Genomic DNA, 19152 nt, shown 5'->3' with positions numbered 1-19152 from the left:
TTTACTCTGGGTTAAATAATATAACCTGACATATATAAAAATTTAATGAAGAATCAAGCCAGATATAATGAAATAGAATTGATGTTAACTGGATTGAAACATACCTGTCTCAGTTCTGCCACCAACTTGTGATATGAAAAAAAGGCAATTAATCTCTCTGAGTTTCACTTCCCTCACCCATAAAAACAGGTTTATATTGTGTGATAGCATATATAATATTATCAAGAGCCTCATGAGAAGATAGAGCAAAGGACTTCTAGTAACCTCAATAGTCAAGGCATTATTCCAGAGACAGAAAACTGTGAATCCAAAAGACCAGTGCACCTGATTGCTGATGCCTAGAATTCTCTACAAGGGTAACAAACTTTTCATTACATAGTAGTAGGAAAAAATGCACACACTCAAGTCCATTCATTTGCAACCTCATTCACACTAGGATACTAATAAGCAAATCAAATTCTTCAGAAGAGGGTTTGAAAAAATCGCACATGTCATTAGTGAGTTGGACTAGAAGTCTGTTTTCTATTCCTCATTGTCCCTTTTCAGCTCCCATCAAACACACACACACACACACACACACACACACACACACACACACACACAGATAAACACACCCATTCTAATCAGAGACCATTGATATATGCAACCAGAATCCCAAGAATCTTTCTTTAATAAAATTTAATAAAATTCATAGTCCTTAATACATTCATTTGATTTATCTCTTTCTTCTCCCATACACTGTAAGTTTTATGGGTGGAGGGAATGATCCTGTTTACTGTGCACTATAAGCCTGAATATGGAACAGCACACAGTGTCTGGCACACAGTGGCTTCTCTATAAATATTGTTCAAATGAAAAAACAAAAGAAAGAATGAGCTTTTGGATTTAAGTGTCTTGAAGAAAAAGCATCGTGGGGGCGGGGTAAAGGATGTTGAAAATAAAATTTCACAAAGACAAATTATACCTTATTGACAATTTCATCAAAATCTGGCCTAAAATTTTTAACATGATTTGTCAGCATATTCTTTATTACTTTATTAATATTTCCCCCTGTTGGAATGTAAGTTGCATATGGGAAAGAACCTCTGTTATGATCAGTTTGGTATGCCAAGTGCCTAGAATGGTGCATGGCACATTGCAGACATCCAATAAATGTTTATTGAATGAATGAATAAATGACTCCAATTTCATTTTATCAATTAGTTTACTGCCTTAAAAGCAATCTAACATTTTTAATGTCATGAGAGAAAAAAAAATCAAATAAGAGATGTTTACTTTTTTATTGCTATCATTCTCCCAAGATATAGACAACAGTTTTCTTGATCCCACAGGAAATATTCCAGGAGTTAATTAATTACACAATAATTATAATTTGAAGCTCTTCAATTTCCTTTTGGAGGATTCTTAAATACCTTGAGATTAATAGCATTTAAAACACATTTTCTTCCCCTGAGGCATCTCATTAATTTTCAAATGCATATATATTTGTATGGAAATATAATCCACATTTTTTCTGATTCATTTACATTTGTAGTGTTCTATCACAATTGTGGTTAGACTCATGTGATAATTTAAAGCCTATTTTAGGAGAAACATGCTTCTCCTGAACAATCAATAGGGACGTTTTCTAAAGAAAGGAATATTCGACCTCTTTCAGAAAAGTTCAAAATCATGATTTTTGAGGAAGTTTAATAATTCAAAATGAAAGAACGCGTATGTGCCTGCTAATGGATATTCAATGGACTTTATTAAACTTAATATAATCAAAAAGAGATGATACACCTTAAACAAAAGTATTGTGAGATTTAGTAATTGTCTGGTGAATTTAATCTGTATAAGACAAAAGTAAATGAAGAGAAAAGGAAAAACAGATTTATCAGAGATTATAGAAATACAAAGAAAAATAGACTTTCCTTCTTGCATAGTTTTGATTTTGCTAGAAAATCAATACTGTAACAATTTATTTTCATTTTCTAGGACAGTTGTAAGAAGAAATTGTGTCAGCCAGAACATTTCTCATCATATGCCCAGCCATGTGTAATAGAAATGGACATGATCAAATGATTGGACCATTCTGATTTACGTGGGACTGTCTACATAACTTCATAAGCAAAGGTAATTGCTACTAACAGAGCAGCCTTGCTAAACTATGGCAAATCAAAATCATAAAGACCAAGAACAAATCCTGGTAAATCTCAAGGGGACAGACTAAACCTACATGATCTTGCATTAAAAGTTTGTTCCAGGTGCAGAATTAGAGAGTCTTTTTGGTTTTCCATTTGATACTTTTTGTTAGAATTACAAAAGAAAAAAAATTGCCAAAAATCTTAGATACTGATTTGGATGTCAAGTAATTATATGCCACAGAGTACAGGTTTATAATGGAAACATTTAATCCCGTTGTATTACAGATAATATTCAACTAAATGACTCTCCTGCTGATTGTCTGCCATTGAATCATCACTCTTACCAGTTGCAGACCGACCCTTATTTTTAGAATAGACATAAGGGGAAGTTAAATCATTGAGCTACCATTCAATTTGTAAACATTCGTTTAGACATACAGGTTGGTATTCTTAGGAAACTTACTTTACACTGATCTTTAAAATGTCAAATAAGGAGAGAAAACCCTAAGAAACAGCACTTATAAAATCCTCAAGACATGGAAAAATTCCTAGGAAAAAATGATATTCTTCAATAATTTAGCTTTCACATTTCCCCTTTGTAGCCTTTTCAAGTTGCCAGTTGAAGCACTGGAATTCTTGAGTCTCTCTGAGCTCATAATTTTATGATCAATAAAAGTATTTTTTTATTACCAGCATTGACCAGAACGTTAGAGAAAAATACACTTGAAAGCCCTCAGTGCCAAGGATGGATAATTCAGAAAAGCATGAAATAATATATTATTATCAACAAAGCAAAATAAATTAAAAACATTTTTTTTTTTTTTCCAGAAACATGAAGAGACTATTCTATTCTACAAATGGCAGGAACCTTCCAGTGATCACGGTTCAGGGTTATAGAGTTCCTACATTCACAGTGACTAACAACAATGAGATAAATCTAAATATACAGATGCCTCTTTGGATGTTCCTAGAGGTTTAACAAAAGGGCTGATTGCTTCCTTGGTTTGTACCAGGCAGAAAGTTGCTGCTGTGCTTTTTATATTTTGTTGCTTTTCCTCTCCCTGGATTGGTGGCTACAGAGAAAAGGAGATTTAATGAAAAAAATACCTTCCTGAAATCTTATGCAGGTTTGGAATGAAACAAGTTTGCATAGGCATACATGACGATTTCTCAAACCTTCATATCAAGTCCTAAACTTGAATGGAGGTTGAGTTCAACAGCCTCTAAGATTTCTTCTAATTTAAAGTATCACTCTCTGTTTTCCAATTTATCACAGTAGTCAGTTCCCTAAGTGGAAATATCAGGTGCATATACTTTGGTTGATTCAAAAAGGCATATATTATACAATACATAATTAGCCTTAAAATTATAGGTATAAGAACATATTATTAGGTTGCTAAATAATCTTGCTTGCAAGAGGCATAAGCGGGCACTTGATTTAGTGTACTTAAGACTAGCTCACTTTAATATAATGCTATTGTATACATATTATCTCATATTCCTAAGTCTAAGGGCTATTGTATATATCAAGCATGATAATTATCAGTGAAAAGTAAATAGATTTAGAGAAATTCCATTTAATCTCTACAAAGGGAATAAATGACTCCCAAGTCTATCGCTGCCACTTTTGCATGCCGAGACTGTACTTCAAGCTACATATTAAAAATCTTTATCCGGTTCCACAAATTCAATGTGTCCCAAAGGAACTCTATGCCTCTGATCTTAAACTTATTCCTTCTCTTACATATACTGAGACATTACTTTCTATCTAGTCTAAAATCTCCTAGAGTCAGATTTGACCCATGCATACTCCATATCCTTTCTCTTTCTCTTTCTCAATTTTTCTGTTTCATCTTCTTCAGATATTTCATTCATTCTTCTCTCATTATAATTTATATAATGAATCTCAACAGTGTTCACTATTTTTAAATCATAAATGAGATTTCGAATATCCTCATATAAACATAATTTGTATTATACATACATGTCAGCATTTTGGTTAAATAATATCTGGCATAGTATCCATCCATCCATCCATCCATCCATCCATCCATCCATCCATTCATCCATCCATACATACATACATCTGTTTATGTCATGGATAATATAAACTATTCCTTTTAATTCTGTAAATGCATCTTGGAAAGTCAAAGAAATAATTTTGGAGCATGATACTAGAACCTAAAGATTTATACATGTAGCATAAAACACGAACTTAGCATCATAATGATTTTTCAGTATTGATTGAAAATACTTGAGATACAAGACTGAAGAGATAAAAGGCTTTATAGGAAAGTAAGAATCAATTTTTAACATATACCATTGTTATGCAGAAATGGTTCTAATGTGTATTGATTAAAAACCTTTTAAGGATAACTCTTTGATTAAAGGTCTCTTTTCTGAATAGAACTTTTAAGATTATTGTTCAGAACTCAAGTTGATAATTAGGCTGATCTCCTCTCTGCTAAATGAGAATTAAAGAGCCAAGAACATAATGTTTGTTTTAACATGGATAAGGATTAAGTCTCTTTCTTGGAATTTGCTTTCAGTTTTCCCAGCTCATTCCTAGCTTTCATTATGAACAATGAAGTTATGCTTACATTGTGATGTAAAAGGGACAAACTCCATACTAATTTTTAAAAATATTATACATAAATAGTCTGATGCTAACTAAACTATTTGCATGTCTTCCCGTCCAAGTCAGCAGGAAGATAAGTTTTCTCTTCTTTGCTGACATGGTTTTGCTGTCACTTCTTGAGTGCAGCTTTCAAAGTCAGCTGAACTTATTGAATAATTACTGTACAAAATGGTTTGGCATTTGCTATGTCTGAGGCCAAATCATTAATTTATACAGATGCTCTTTAAAATTCTTGAAGTCCATACCAAATAATTCCATTCTCTTGGTTTGGTTTACTACCAGTGAATACATTTTATACCTGACTCATCTTGGCAACTATATTAGACTCTAGTACTGCTAAAAATCATGAGTACTTCATGAACCACTTAGTGATGATGGCCAGTTGTTCTCATACCTGCCATTAATGTTTTAGGTGAACTTTGCCTCTCAAAAATCAAAGGCACAGAACCGCAGGATCTCAATACATGTTCAGGCTCTTTTGAAAGACATTTCGTGAGGACAATTCTGGCACAGATTACAGATATTATTGAAGGCCCCTTCAGCAAGGAAGCAAAACAGCTTTTATCTGGATGATACACTAAGTCAGATGGTATAATTTTTATAAAATCACAGCTGAGACTAAGAAAATTTGAAAGGCCAAACAAACTACATGTTAGCCAACTGGTGTCATTGTTATATCAAGCTAGGTCATGGGAAACTTATATATCTGAAGAACATCAATTTAGCTGCCCTAGACATTTCATTACACAATTGAAAGTTAACATTTGCTTGGTTTTTGTTGAGAGTAAATAAAAGAAATGATCATAAGTAACATGTTTCTCTCTACATGTATAACTGCTGTCTAAGGCATTATGATAGAAAATAACATTATACCATATTTTTTTTCTAGATTATAACAGCAGTGGAAAAAAAAAATCCTTTCCTGTCTATCTGATCTGCTTTCTTTTATCGGAGAATAAAACAATATAACCGATTTTTAAAAATCATTTTGGTATTGGCTTCTGAAAACTCAAGACAAAATTTTCATGTCCTATTGTAGTAAACTACCCAGAGACTTAATTTTTAACAAATTTATTTCCTCTACTATATAATTTTCATTTCTTTTCCTTAATTTAACTGTCATTTGGAGTGTGTTTTTAATTGTAAGTACCTGGAACTTCTTTTTAAGAGCAGGTGAGGTAGAAATCCTTATTACTCATTCTCCTTGGGTCCAAAGGACATGAGTATTTCTATTTTATTCAAATTAGAATCTATCTATAAAAAAGAGGTTTGATAGTAGAAACTCAGGTCACACAGGAAGTAAAACATATTACAGCTATTATACTACAAATTTTTCCAGATTTGTTCTTTTATTCAATGAGAAGAGAGTTTTCCTTCAATGTAGTGAAAACAAAGGTTGCTGCTTGTCCTAACAAGTAAGTCTATTAATTTTTCAGATTTTTTAGAAAAGAGGATGGAGAAGTGACTGACAAGAATAACCTTCACTATCTAAAGCCTTTGCCGACAATGATCAACAAATGCATAATGTCGCAAACATGGCATTACGGAATTTAAAAATGAGCATGCAAGGCCTTTCAAACTCTTTCCAGACTTCCTATAAAGGGGTGAAAAGCAGAGTTGAGAGAACAAATATACCTGGCCAAATATAGTTTCTTAAATTCATATTAGCAAATCTGCAACTGAAAAGCAATTAGAATTCTACATTATGAACATAAGAGAACTTTTCCTAAGTTGTTATTAACAAACTTATTGGTTCAAAGAAGATGCACACTTTTGGCTTCTTCAGATACCTGGGTCAGCACCTAGAAGCTGGCAGCATCACAAAATTTGCCTGTGAGAAGTGTAGCCTATTAACAAATATTTATTCAGTACATACTCTGTACAAGGAACAAAATGAAAAAGAAGGTATATTGTGAATTATGTGATAAGTTCTCAAATAATAAAATTATATTCTTGTTTGGAAAGAAGAACTTGTCATATACCCCAGGATCAATTTATCATCTATCTATCATCTATCTATCTATCTATCTATCTATCTATCTATCTATCTATCTATCTATCTATCTATCTATTTATAAACTATCTATCATCAATCAATCAATCAATCTATCTATCATCTATCTAATCTATCCGTCTACCTATCTTTCTATCAGTCCATCACCCACCCACCTATCCATTTATGTATTTATCTGTCTATTGTGTGAATATAACATGATTACTCTCAAGGACAAAATTAAAAAAATTTTTTTTTTAAAGTTTAAGATGAAATCATTGGAAAATGTCTCCCAAATTGATTTCATTGCAGAAAATAAAACAAAACCTCATGCAGACATATAAGTTCTGGTATTTTTTTTCTTAGAGTGCCAAGCCTTTTACTTTATCATTGGAATAGTTTAACAATGAAATATATGATGATAGTAATGTGGTGAGACACCTAAACATTCTTAGGGTTCTGAGGAGAATTCTGGCACAAATTGGCAGGGATGCTCAGAGAACTGGACCTAAGCTGGCCCAATGCAGAGGCTAAAATTATTATTTTAAGATGCCTAGGAGATATCAAAGACAGGTGTGCATATTACACAGCTCTCAGTGGAGAGCTTGCAAAGGGGCATGTCGGGTTTTAGTGAGAAAGTTTTATGTAGGCGAATTTCCAGGAGTAGATGCCATGTTGAATGGGCTGACAGGATACCAGCTTTAATTCACAGTTAAGTGACATCTTCTGTGGCATAATTACTGGAAAGTACACAAATGTCGCGCCTATGTCTCAGTGTTAGAGACATCTTGTAACCTATGGAAATATTTTGTCCTCTCTCAGATGTTCATCTGATGTAATATGCAGTATATAGACCTAAATCTTGGCTATACCCTAGTGTTTGCTTTGCTAAGAACACCCTTCCTGCCTGGTATCCGACATTTATCTGACTGAAAAACTTCTTTGTTTTTCAAAACCAAATTCGAAAGTTACCTTCTCTATGAAGCTTATCATAATTCCTCTACTCTCTGACACAATGAATAACCTCTTTACTACTATATTTTGCACATACTTCAAGTGTTATCCATAGCTGAATTATTATAAGTATTTATTTTCTGACGGGGAGTCTGATCAAGAGGGAAACAAATTGGATGAAACCAGCAAGTAAATGTAGACTTAAGTGCTACCTTTGGTAAACAGGCTTCTTAAGCAATAGAAGAGAAAAGTTTGAAGACATTTTACTGGTGTTTGTGTTAGTAATTTGAAAAAGTAATCTAAATTATATAATTTTTTATGTTACTGACACTAAAATAATACAAATATTTTCTTAAAGTATACCTAATTTTATATAATAGATATGAATATAGATGGGTAATAGCTTTCCCTCTACTTTGGTATACCCTAATTGGTTGCCCGACAAAACCCATGCTAGTCAATAGCATTAACCATGATCCTGAATTATAGACATAGCACCTATATAGAAATAACTAGGGTCTCCTGGGTTAACCTACCAGATATTAATCTTTAAAGCCAAATAAAGTGTCCCATTCTGAGGCAAGAAATAGAGAATAATATTTTTAATATTCTGAAATACTCTCAATATTGGAACCCATTCACAACTGTTTAATGAATGCCCATGTACTTTATATACTGTTAAGGTTTCAGATATGAATGGTCATTTCTTCCAATGTACCATGAAAGAACAAATAGTTTTATAGACTATCTATCTGTACCCTTATCTTTAATCCTTCAGTGATTTCTGAGCAGTTTCTGTTGCCCTGGCAACATTTATAAAAATAAATGTATTATCCTATCGCTGTATGATTGTGTTGCCCTGGTAACTTGCTATTTTCTAGATAGTTCGACATGAGTTTTACTTTAGCAGTATACTTGCTTTCTCTAGAGATAATCCATAAAAAATAAGGCTTTACTAACTTGGATACTTAATATTGTGTTTCTATTTAATTATATTTAGTATGTTAAATAGCTACTAATAATGTAATGTCAACATCTTTACAAAGAAGCTGGCAAATTTTGTTTTACTGATAATGTGGTGATGGAGAAATTCTAACTACTCTCTGAGGATGCATTGGGGTCTTGTATGAATGGAACTTTTCCTCTTAGCAGCTGTTTCAGTCTTGTGTTCAAAATATGTCTGAAGTTCTAAAAAAGCAATATGTTATTCCTTGAGCTATTTTTCAGGTCCATAGTAAAATAACATAAAACTACATGCCAAAATATAGGTCATAGGCACACATGTGGTTTTGAAGATTCAATATTGTAAACTATATAAATGTCTAACTAATGTACTGTATACTCAAAACTAATAATAAAATAAAAAATTTAAAATATATGTTAATAAAATTAATTAAAATATAATTAATCACAAATATATTAATAAAATAAATTGATAAAAATTTAAAACTCAATATTTTTTCAAAAGAAATTTGATTAAATTCAACATTTACACTTGTCTAAAGAACAAACGATAGTGGCATTCTCATTAAGATAAAAAAAAATTCAAAGACTATCCTGCAATGCAATTGAACAAGAAATCAATTATGTTTCTATACACAAATAACAAACTATCAGACATAGACTACTGTGAATAGTTAGACACCAAAAAATAAAAAAGGACACTCTAGAAGAAGCAAATATGTTCTTAGGAACATTCAACTTATCAAAACTGAATCATGAAGAAATAGAAAACCTGAATAGACCAGATACTATAAAAAGACAGGATCAGTAATCAACAGACTTCTGACAAAGAACATTCTAGGACCAGGCAACATCACTGTGAATTTTATAAATATATGAATTAATATCAATTCTTCTAAACTCTTTCAAAAGAGAGAAGAGGAAAGAGAACTTTTAAATTCATTTCACAAGGCCAGCATTACCTGGATACCACAATTAGGAAAGGGTGGTACAACAAAAGATAATTACAGGCCAATATCCTTGATGAAGACAGATTGAAAAATCCTCAAAAAGTATTAGCAAAAGAAATTCAACAATATGTTAAAAGAACCATACACCATGATCAAGTAGGATTTATTATGGGATGCAAGGATGGTTCAACATCCACAAATCAATGAATGATATACCACATTAACAAAATAGGATAAAAATCACACAATCCTCTTAATAGATGCTGAAGAAGCATTTGAGAATATTTAACATCCATTCTTGATAAAAACTCTCAACAAATTAGGTTCAGTGGGAATGTATCTCAATATAATAAAAAAGCCAATATATAAGAAGCCCACAATTAACATCATACTTAATAGTGAAAGCTAAAAGCTGTTCCTGTAAGATCAGGAATAAGACAAGGATGTTTGCTCATTCTTGCCAACTTTATTCATCGTAGTACTAGAAATCCTAGCCAGAGCAATTGGGCAAGAAAAGAAATGAAGACATCCAAAATGGAGAGGAAAAAGTAAAACTCACTATTTACAGACGACATGATATGATACTAAGAAAACCCAAAAAGTGCACTCGAAAAACTGTTAAAACTAATAGACAAATCCAGTAAAGATTCAGAATACAAAATTAATATACAAAAATAAATTATGTTTATATACAATAATAACAAATATCAAATAGAAATTGAGAAAACGACCCTATTTACAATTCTGTCAAAGAGAATAAAACATCTAGGAGTATATTTAACTGGGATTATTCAGCCTTGAGAAATAAGGAAATCCTTCTGTTTATGACGACATGAATGGACCTTGACGACATTATGCTAAGTGAAATAAGCTTGTCAGAGAAAAACAAATATTACATGATATTACTTATATATGTAATCTAAAATGAATGAATGAATAAATAAACAAATAAATTCAAATTGATAGAAACTGAGAGTAGAAAAGTGATTGCCAGGGGTTGAGGGTTGGGGGTAATAGTGAGAGGTTGGTTAAAGGGTATATATTTTCAGCTATAAGGTAAACGAGGTCTGAATATCTAATTTAAATCAAGGTGACTATAGTTGATAACATTGTATCATATATTTGAAATTTGCTAAGAGCATAGAACTTAAATGTTCTCACAAACACAAACAAAAATAAGTATGTGAGGTAATAGATGTTGTGTTAATTACCTACACATTGAAAATTCTTTTACAATGTATGTGTGTATCAAATCACCATGATGTTCGCTTTAAGTATCTCACAATTTTGTCAATTATACCTCAATAAAGCTAGAAAAAATCTTGAGTAAATGGAAAGATTTTTTTTCTTAGAAAAATTCAATTGTATATATGTCATATTCTTAAATTTTCCATAAGTTAATATGTAAATTCAAAGTGATATCAATCAAAATTTTAGTGAATTTTTAAAAATTTCACAACTACTAAAGTTATTCTGGAAGTATGAAATAGCTAGAAGAATTCTAGAGAAACAAAATGCAGCTAGAAAAATTATTGAGAAAAGAGAAAAAATAACATTGGGGACAAGTCATATCAAATATATATGGGATTATAAAGTGACGGTTATTACAATAGTAAAATAATGGTCAAAAAATTGATCAACTCAATAGAATAGAGTGAAAAAAATACAACCAAAGATATAGATCTATTTTATGATAAAATTTGGCATAAAACTTTATATCAGTAGAAACATAAGGATGATTTATATAGTAGAAGTTTTTTATGACAATTCATTACTCATTAGAGAGGGAAAATCTGGATCAAAATCTCATCCCATGTTACAAAATAAACTCCAAAAGTAACAAAAATTTAAAATAAAATATAAATTTTATTTCAATTATTTTGAAATTAAATTCAAAATAAACTAGGAAAATATCAAGATTGTCTATGATAATGCTAACTTACTAATTGTAATAAGATATTTTAAAAATAAGAAGAAATAAATATCCAAAAAGATGGATGAGCAAAGTAAATAAATTGGAGCTCAAAGAAAAAAAAATAAAATTAATCAATAAACATATGAAAAGTAACTTAACTTCTCTAGGACTTTGATAAATAAAAGTAAAACATGAATAAGATACTATTTACTATTTATCATATTAATCAAATGTTTGAAACTTGAAATTACCAAATGTTACTTGAGACCACAAGAAAAAAGAGTCTCACTTAAAGTGCAATTTGACAATAATGTATATCAAATTTTAAAACACACATACATTTTGTACCATAAATTCATCCTAAATGTATTTTCTCATAGGTGCTCAATATTAGTCTTGAGTGTATGAGCAAGTACAAGATGCAACTTAAAGGATTATGAATAAGAAATCGGTTAAATACCTTTTGGTGCATTTATGTAATTGCATATTATGAAATGTTAAAGAGTGAGATTGATCTATGTGTGATTCATGCAATGACATCCAAGACATTCTGTTACGTTGCAATATAATATTTGTATATATCTTGTATATATCTCAAAAATAGACACATATTTACACACACACACATATTTTCTTATGCATACAAAAATTGGATGGTGATGTACAAATTCGTTTAGAAAGTTTACTTATGGAGGGTAGAACTGATGCTCAAAGGGGTCCTAAATGGAAAGGCTTTTATACTCTATGCACTTTTGAATTATGAACCTTGAATTTCATTGTTTAAAGTTTTTTTTTCCTAAAGTCTTTTTAGATTGTCTTTGAAAAATTATTGTAGAATTTGGAAGCTAGCCTTGGCAAAGCTGGCACTGTTTTTGTTGTTGTTGTTGTTGTTGTTCTATTTTGTTTTTACATTAGTTAAGCTCTCTAAGACACTTTCTGTGGCAATAATTTTGTTCATGTTCACTTCACCCGACTTTGAAAGGAGGTGATACTCAAAAAGTTGTTCTTCCTAAATTTATTCTCATTCATTTGAATTCTTTTCTGGTCTACATGGGTTAAAGTTGCTCTTGCTTTGGTTTTGCTATGTAGTTTTAACAAAGATTTGGCTTGGAGATTTATGTTTACCAGGCTAACTCCTTAAAGAGCAAAAACATTTTTACTTTGATAATGAAACTAGGAGGATTAGGATTTTTACTCAGCTCAGGTGTTGGATTTAAAAAGATAGTATCTGAAAACCTTGCTTTTTGAACAGAATTCTAAGGATTTACATATTCTTTCCAGATTTGGTGAGGTGCTTTTATAGAAAACACACCTACTAATTTGGGAGACATGACCTCTAAAGTTAAGCCTTCAGGCCTTAACTGTTTGAAGGAAAAGAATGACTAAACCAAATATTCTAGAGCTTTCTTAAAGTTTATATTTACACTTTAAATGTAAACTCAAGGTTTATTAATCATAAAAGTCATAATTTAGCCATGCACAGTAACAAATCATCCAATGATTCAATAAGGTCATCTTGCATTTCTTAGAATGCTGTAATTAGATAACCAATTTGTAATTAAGGAAAAATAAAAGCTAATTTTTCTCCTTGAGATGAAATAATGCTAACCATATGAAGAACAGATTTATGATTCAAATGAGCCTAAATAAAATTTAAGAGAATGAAACTATGCTTCTTCTTGGGAGCCATCATCTTTTCTCCTTGTCAGCACGGATTTAACAAAATATCCCACGTATTGCAACAGGAATTTCAATTGTGCATTCTTATGAGATTCCAGTGTGACATGCTACCATGCAGAGTAGATGTTGGGTACAATCCATCATCTATTAAAATTCTGTCAGTGTAATGGTGAGATTTCAGAGTATAGTACAGAACCCTGCACTGATTGCATTGACAAAGTCAGCACTTTTACTTCCTCACAACAAAAAGTGAATTCCTGATTTAGTCCAACAGTGCTCTCTCCCCAGTGTCTGTTCAGGTGAACAACAAAGTGCAAACAGAAAAAACTTTGGCTGCCCTAAGTGGGGTTTGACAGCTTTCCAGGGGATCTGATAAAGTCCCAGAGACTGATAACTGACAGAGAACTGTATTCTTGCACAAACACTAGTATGATAGCTCTAATGCGGGCAAGGCGAGTTTTATCCTCTCTTTCTTAGAAGTAAAAAAGCCTCTCAGAATCTTCTTCCTAAATCTACAAAAAAGTACATTACTCACAACTTAGAAAATTCAATCTCTGAAGAAGCAAACTTAAACGGCAAACTTCAGCTTTATATTTATGCCTTCTGCTCTCTTGTTCCTTTACCACTCCCTGCTCTTCTTTCCATCATTTCATCTCTTTCTGACAGTTTGTTGCTTCTCCAGTTTGACCATTTTCCGCCCTGGTAAAGACCAGAGTCATTGTGCTCTATTTTATGACTTTCTGAAGGAAACCTGGTTGAGATCTTTGAGTCCTTCAAATTAAGACAGAAAAAAAGACAGTATGGGCTTCTGGCTCCAGTGCATTCATAGTGATGGGGGAAGTTCTATACACTTAGAGCTTCTACATGAGATTTTCTCAAGATGGTGGGAGAGAAAATGCAAGGAAGAAGAAAAGCTGTACGCAAATCAGAATTAGGGCAACATATTTGAGATATGTAGATACTGACAACTTGAATTTATTTGTAAAGTAGATTCCAGTCACTGACATAAAAAAAGGTACCCAATGGGCTTTTTAAAAGAAGTATTAAGTGTTGAATAATTTGGTAAGTAAATGAAATAAATACCAGTCTAAGCAATTTGTCTTATTTATAACTGCAGAGGCTGTCTCCACCAAGCTCATTAGCAAAGGAAGTTAAATAAGTAGAATGAATGTGGTAGTAATAGGCGATTATTGTATAATCTCAACTTTCTACACCAATACTCATTTTTATATAATTGGGCTAATCTAAAGCATAATGTACAGTTTACTCATATAAGTAAATAATAATATAATTTATTTAGTGTTTGCTATTTTCCAGGACTATTTCAAGCGCTATGATACCTATTTTATTTAATAAACAAAATGCATAATTATTTAGGTATTATTATGTCCATATAACAGCTGATGAAAACAGCTCAGAAAGTTTAATTGCTTAAAGTCCCATAGTCAGGAAAGGCTCTTTATCACAAACAGCCTAGCCAAGAATCTATGCTATTAATCATCAAGTCTTTCATTCATTCTTTTGAGATCCAGGTGTTTTGTTTCTTTATCTGAGATTGCTTAAGTACTTTTATATTTTAGTATCATAGAGTGATTAATTTAACCTTCCCTTTGATGATGAAACTAAGGCCAGTTGAGTAAGGTTATTTATACAATTAGACAACCAGTAAGACTGTTGCAGGGTAAAGATTGATGATGTAAACTCTATGTTTCCATGACACTGTTCAGCCAGTTTCTCCATTTTAAAGACAACAAAGTGGTAGGTGGCCTAGCCACCCCTCTTTCCAGGAATCTGCACCAGCCACAAACATTACATTTTAAACTGAGTGATCTAAGCTCGAACATGATGACAGTCTAGTCACTGGAAATGATAAGATATCAGTGAGCAGTAGTCAAAGGGACAAATTAATACACACACGCACACACACACATACACACACATATACACATACACACAAACAGCCTGTGCTGGTAAGACATATAAGATATAATACATCCCAAAATGCGGCTGGATTTATGCTAGCATGGAGGAGGTGGTAATGAAAAGTTTTGCCAACGTCTTGAGTGATAGTTAAAGATGCATACAAACATTTTCCCTTCTCCTCACGGCTCTAGAAATACTATCTTACATACTTTGACATCTGGCAAAATAAACAGATTTTGCCAGATGTACATTCCTTTAGGCCACAACGAGATGATGCTTAACCTCAGTGTGAGGACTAAGCTAGCATTAGTGCTCTATAGATGAACACATTGTTTTTTTTAGAAGGTAGTTGTTTCCTTTTAGAAAGTCTACTCTTTAGAACTTGGCAGGACATCTTCCCTTTTCCTTTGTTGGCTCGGTCTGTGCTATACATTGGTTTGGCAGCATATATTGAATTCTACCTCATGACTTGGACAGGAAAGTGTATCTTGGATTCATTGTATGTTGGTATGATTTACAGAACATAGACCAGATGAACTCAGGAAGCCCCCAACGTGTGGAAATCAGAGAAGGATTTGCAAAATATAGTCTGAAGTTCTGCTGTAGAAAGCCATATATATTTTATTCTTTAAATAAAAAACAAACTATCAAAACATTAGTAGCAACATAGAATGTTCCTTATTTAAAAAAAAAAATGGAAAAAGATCGAACATGAAAAACAGGTGCCGTGATTCTTTGAGTCTAGGAAGTAGATGCCTGTGTATTTACCTTCCTGGTCATTAATGTGTGCTACCTATTTATACTTATATTTATATTTATATTTAAAAGAGTTGAAATGTAGTATTGTTTCTACTTTTTAAAACAAATACGTTCAATAATAATAAGGATAATGGTAATAATAATATACTTAAAAAATTATTTTCCCATATGAAACACTCTCATGTGATCCTTCCCCCAAACTCTGTTTAATACAGTAACAGAAAAGGAAACAAAGGCACAGATGTGAGCATACCCAGAAGAGTCCACCAGAGACTGTGTCACCCAGCTTTCAGTCTAAGGCTCCTCCCCTACCTCACACTGTCATGAGTATATTGCTATTGAAATCTGTTTTGTACATCTACAGAGCTAGAAAACCTGAAAGAACTAGACAAAGATAAATGAAATCATTAGCCTTCAGTCTAGATTCTAATGGAATATGTAATATTATTCACTTGAGACTGATGTAATATTATTCCACAAAATGGGAAATCTAGCAAGTAGGAAAATAGAGTTTTAATATTTTTGGAAGAAATTTTCCTCTAAAGAAGAGGAGAATAGCCTTAGTTAACATAAAAAATATCTACCAACCTTTCTATCTATCTATATATATCTCCATCTATTAGTAGACAACTACCTTCCTATTTCAAATATATTGCTATGAGTCAACACTTGCCCATGATACTGAAATTCACTCCCAAAGCACACTAAATTGCATTCGAAGAAAACAAAGCATAAGAGAAGGAGAAGGAAAACAGAAAGGCTTTCCTCTTACAATAGATTTAATTGTTCAGAGCTCAGAGTTCCTGCATCAAGTAGAAATTCCCTATTTATAACAAATAGTAGGCATCAACTAGAGACACTGATTGCTATGACTACTATTTCCTCCAAGAAAGTTGATCTATTATCTATCTATCTATCTATCTATCTATCTATCTATCATCTGTCCATCATTTAATCTACCTACTCTATCTCAATCTATCTATTGTACATGCCTTTGTAGAATTTCAGGAACAGCTTTTTATCTGGAAAATATGGCTGCCTGAAAGAGATATGGAATCTAACACAAGCCCCAAAGCTTCTATGCATTACAAAAGCTTGCACTTGGATAATAGAAATATTTAGCCTCAGGTGACTGAGAACACTTACTGTTGGTTGCATAACGTATGGCGGATGAGGCATCCATGAAGTACTCTGGACCTATGCATCAAACAGCATTTATTAGCACAAAGCAATCACAGAGAGAACTTGGTTCTTGCGTTCAGTGGAGTCACACTAGGTAATAAGAAAGTGGAGTCCATCTGACTTTATAACTAATTAGTGCTCAACACTAAGTATAGAAAGGACATTCTTGGATCTGATTAATTTGGTCCCTGAAACATGATGAAATGTAAAGCAAATTCCTGCTTCACTGGTGCTAGCTGCAATGCCTATATGGACCAGGCTGGGCCCTGGAGCTTGTATTGAGGATGGCGTTGGAATTTAAAGTATTAGGAGGTCTCAGGGACTTCCTATTTAGAGGTCAACTCCCACAAATACCCAGGCAAATAATAAAAGAGGCAAGAGTCGACTGCTAAAACTTTCTCTTTTTTTGTCATTTGTTCTAATTTTGTAATTCTCAAGTGATTCCCCTCTTGGAAATAAGTCCAAGTGGTAAAAGCTAGAGTAAGAATTAAAAAGATCAACAAGAAATTTTAGAGAATGCTTTGGGATAAACCCCAAGTTAAGCAAGTTTGTGACTTTTCTCTCACAGTAATTGGTATGGCAAATAAAAATGAGTATTAGAGCAAGCCAGCAGTTCTGAAATGTATCTTAGCCAAATTAGAAAGTCAGCTTAAGAGCCGACTGTCACATAGAAAACCCTGAAGATTTTGTTTTCAATATGCTCACACAAGCAAAATTGCCAGTGTACTTTAGATTAAAAAAAAAAAAAAAAGGAAGAAGTGGTGAAAGGTGAGAATCAGCAACATAAAAAATTGCTCTAATTCGTTTTTTTTTTTTTTTTTTTTTGAGAAATGAGAGCTGGGGTTAAATTCCATGTAGGAGCCCTCCCAAGTGAAATCATTTTTCTGTGGATATTTTATTTATGTCACCAAAGTGCTCTACACTGGGGCTCAATGGGTGGTCTTGGCTGAAACAGAGGCCAAGATTAGAAAAAAAAATGGGTAGAAAAACAAAATACACATTACAACCAGGCAGGCTTGCAGGAAGAACAAAAACTGAATAGCACCTGCACATAGCCTCGCGGGCCCCAAGGAAAGGCAATTAAATCAGTCATTCTGAGACCCTCTAATGCCATTCATACGAAAGTCTATTCTGTTCACCCACCGTATCAAGAATCTAAGTGCAGAAAAAGAATGAAAATGGACTGCTGTAGGGGGAATCAGGAAAAATATACATAGTCTCAAGTGTGATGCTCTGACAACTGGGACATCCTGAGATGAAGTATGTAGCAGCTGAATAAGGTGACACGTAACTGAATTAGGAGTAGTCAGCAGTGTTACAGTTTTACCCATTGTAAAACATCCACCTCCACAATCTGCAAAATATAGGGAATCGCATCGCATGCACACACTTGCACGCGCTCTCACACTTGCTCTTTCTCTCTCCAAAGTTTTTAAAAATGACCCTAGATACTCTCTATATGTAACATTTTTTAGCGATTTCTAATCAGAAGAATTGTTTGAAGAACAATATGAGGTAAAGAGAAGTAGGGAGTGATATCACAAATTTGATATTTAATAATTCAAAGAAATAGGATAAGAAGGGTTTTTTTGTTGTTGTTGAGAGAGAGAAGTATGACTGTTTCAATCGCTTGTGTACATAGAATTAACTGGCTACAGCATCTGGCTTAGGACACACATGGAGTCTCAGATTTTCTTGTGATTCAACATGTGGAACCCCTGAGGTCTCTTTTGGCCTCTTTGGAACTGAGAATGAAATAAGAGCAGAAGGTAGGAATAATGTTTTTCCACTTCGATAATCTTTCCTTTTTCTTGGGAGAAATGATTTTACGTCTATCCACATGGATTTACATGGATATACAGGACAACTGTGACAAAATGAGATGACAATGATAAAATATGCTGGAGAAAGTACAGGGAATGCCAGGAAGGTGCTTTTAGAAAAGACACACCAGGAAATGCGACAATCAAAACAACAAACAACAAATAAAATAATTTCTCAGTGGTATGAAAGCTGCACTAAAGTTGGCAGGAAAAATAGTGTAATTATGAAAACTCAGCAGGAAGAAT

General features: G+C 32.8%; 1 protein-coding gene across 11 annotated transcripts in view; it reads right to left on the bottom strand.

Moving 5' to 3' along the window:
* Positions 1-19152, bottom strand: part of RBMS3 (RNA binding motif single stranded interacting protein 3) — a 1178968-nt gene that overhangs the window by 79793 nt on the left and 1080023 nt on the right. For 8 of the 11 annotated variants that reach the window (XM_036219804.1, XM_036219812.1, XM_036219801.1 and 5 more), the window contains one exon: positions 17048-17098. The exons of the other annotated variants lie outside the window; for them this stretch is intronic. In XM_036219804.1, coding sequence (XP_036075697.1) covers positions 17048-17098 — 51 coding nt within the window. The remainder of the gene's footprint in view (positions 1-17047; positions 17099-19152) is intronic. 11 annotated transcript variants of the gene reach the window in all.

Source organism: Rousettus aegyptiacus, unplaced genomic scaffold, assembly GCF_014176215.1.
Source record: "Rousettus aegyptiacus isolate mRouAeg1 unplaced genomic scaffold, mRouAeg1.p scaffold_m13_p_4, whole genome shotgun sequence".
Taxonomy (NCBI): Eukaryota; Metazoa; Chordata; class Mammalia; order Chiroptera; family Pteropodidae; genus Rousettus; species Rousettus aegyptiacus.
The sequence above is the reverse complement of the archived record's forward strand: the minus strand, read 5'-3'. Positions and strand labels throughout refer to the sequence as shown.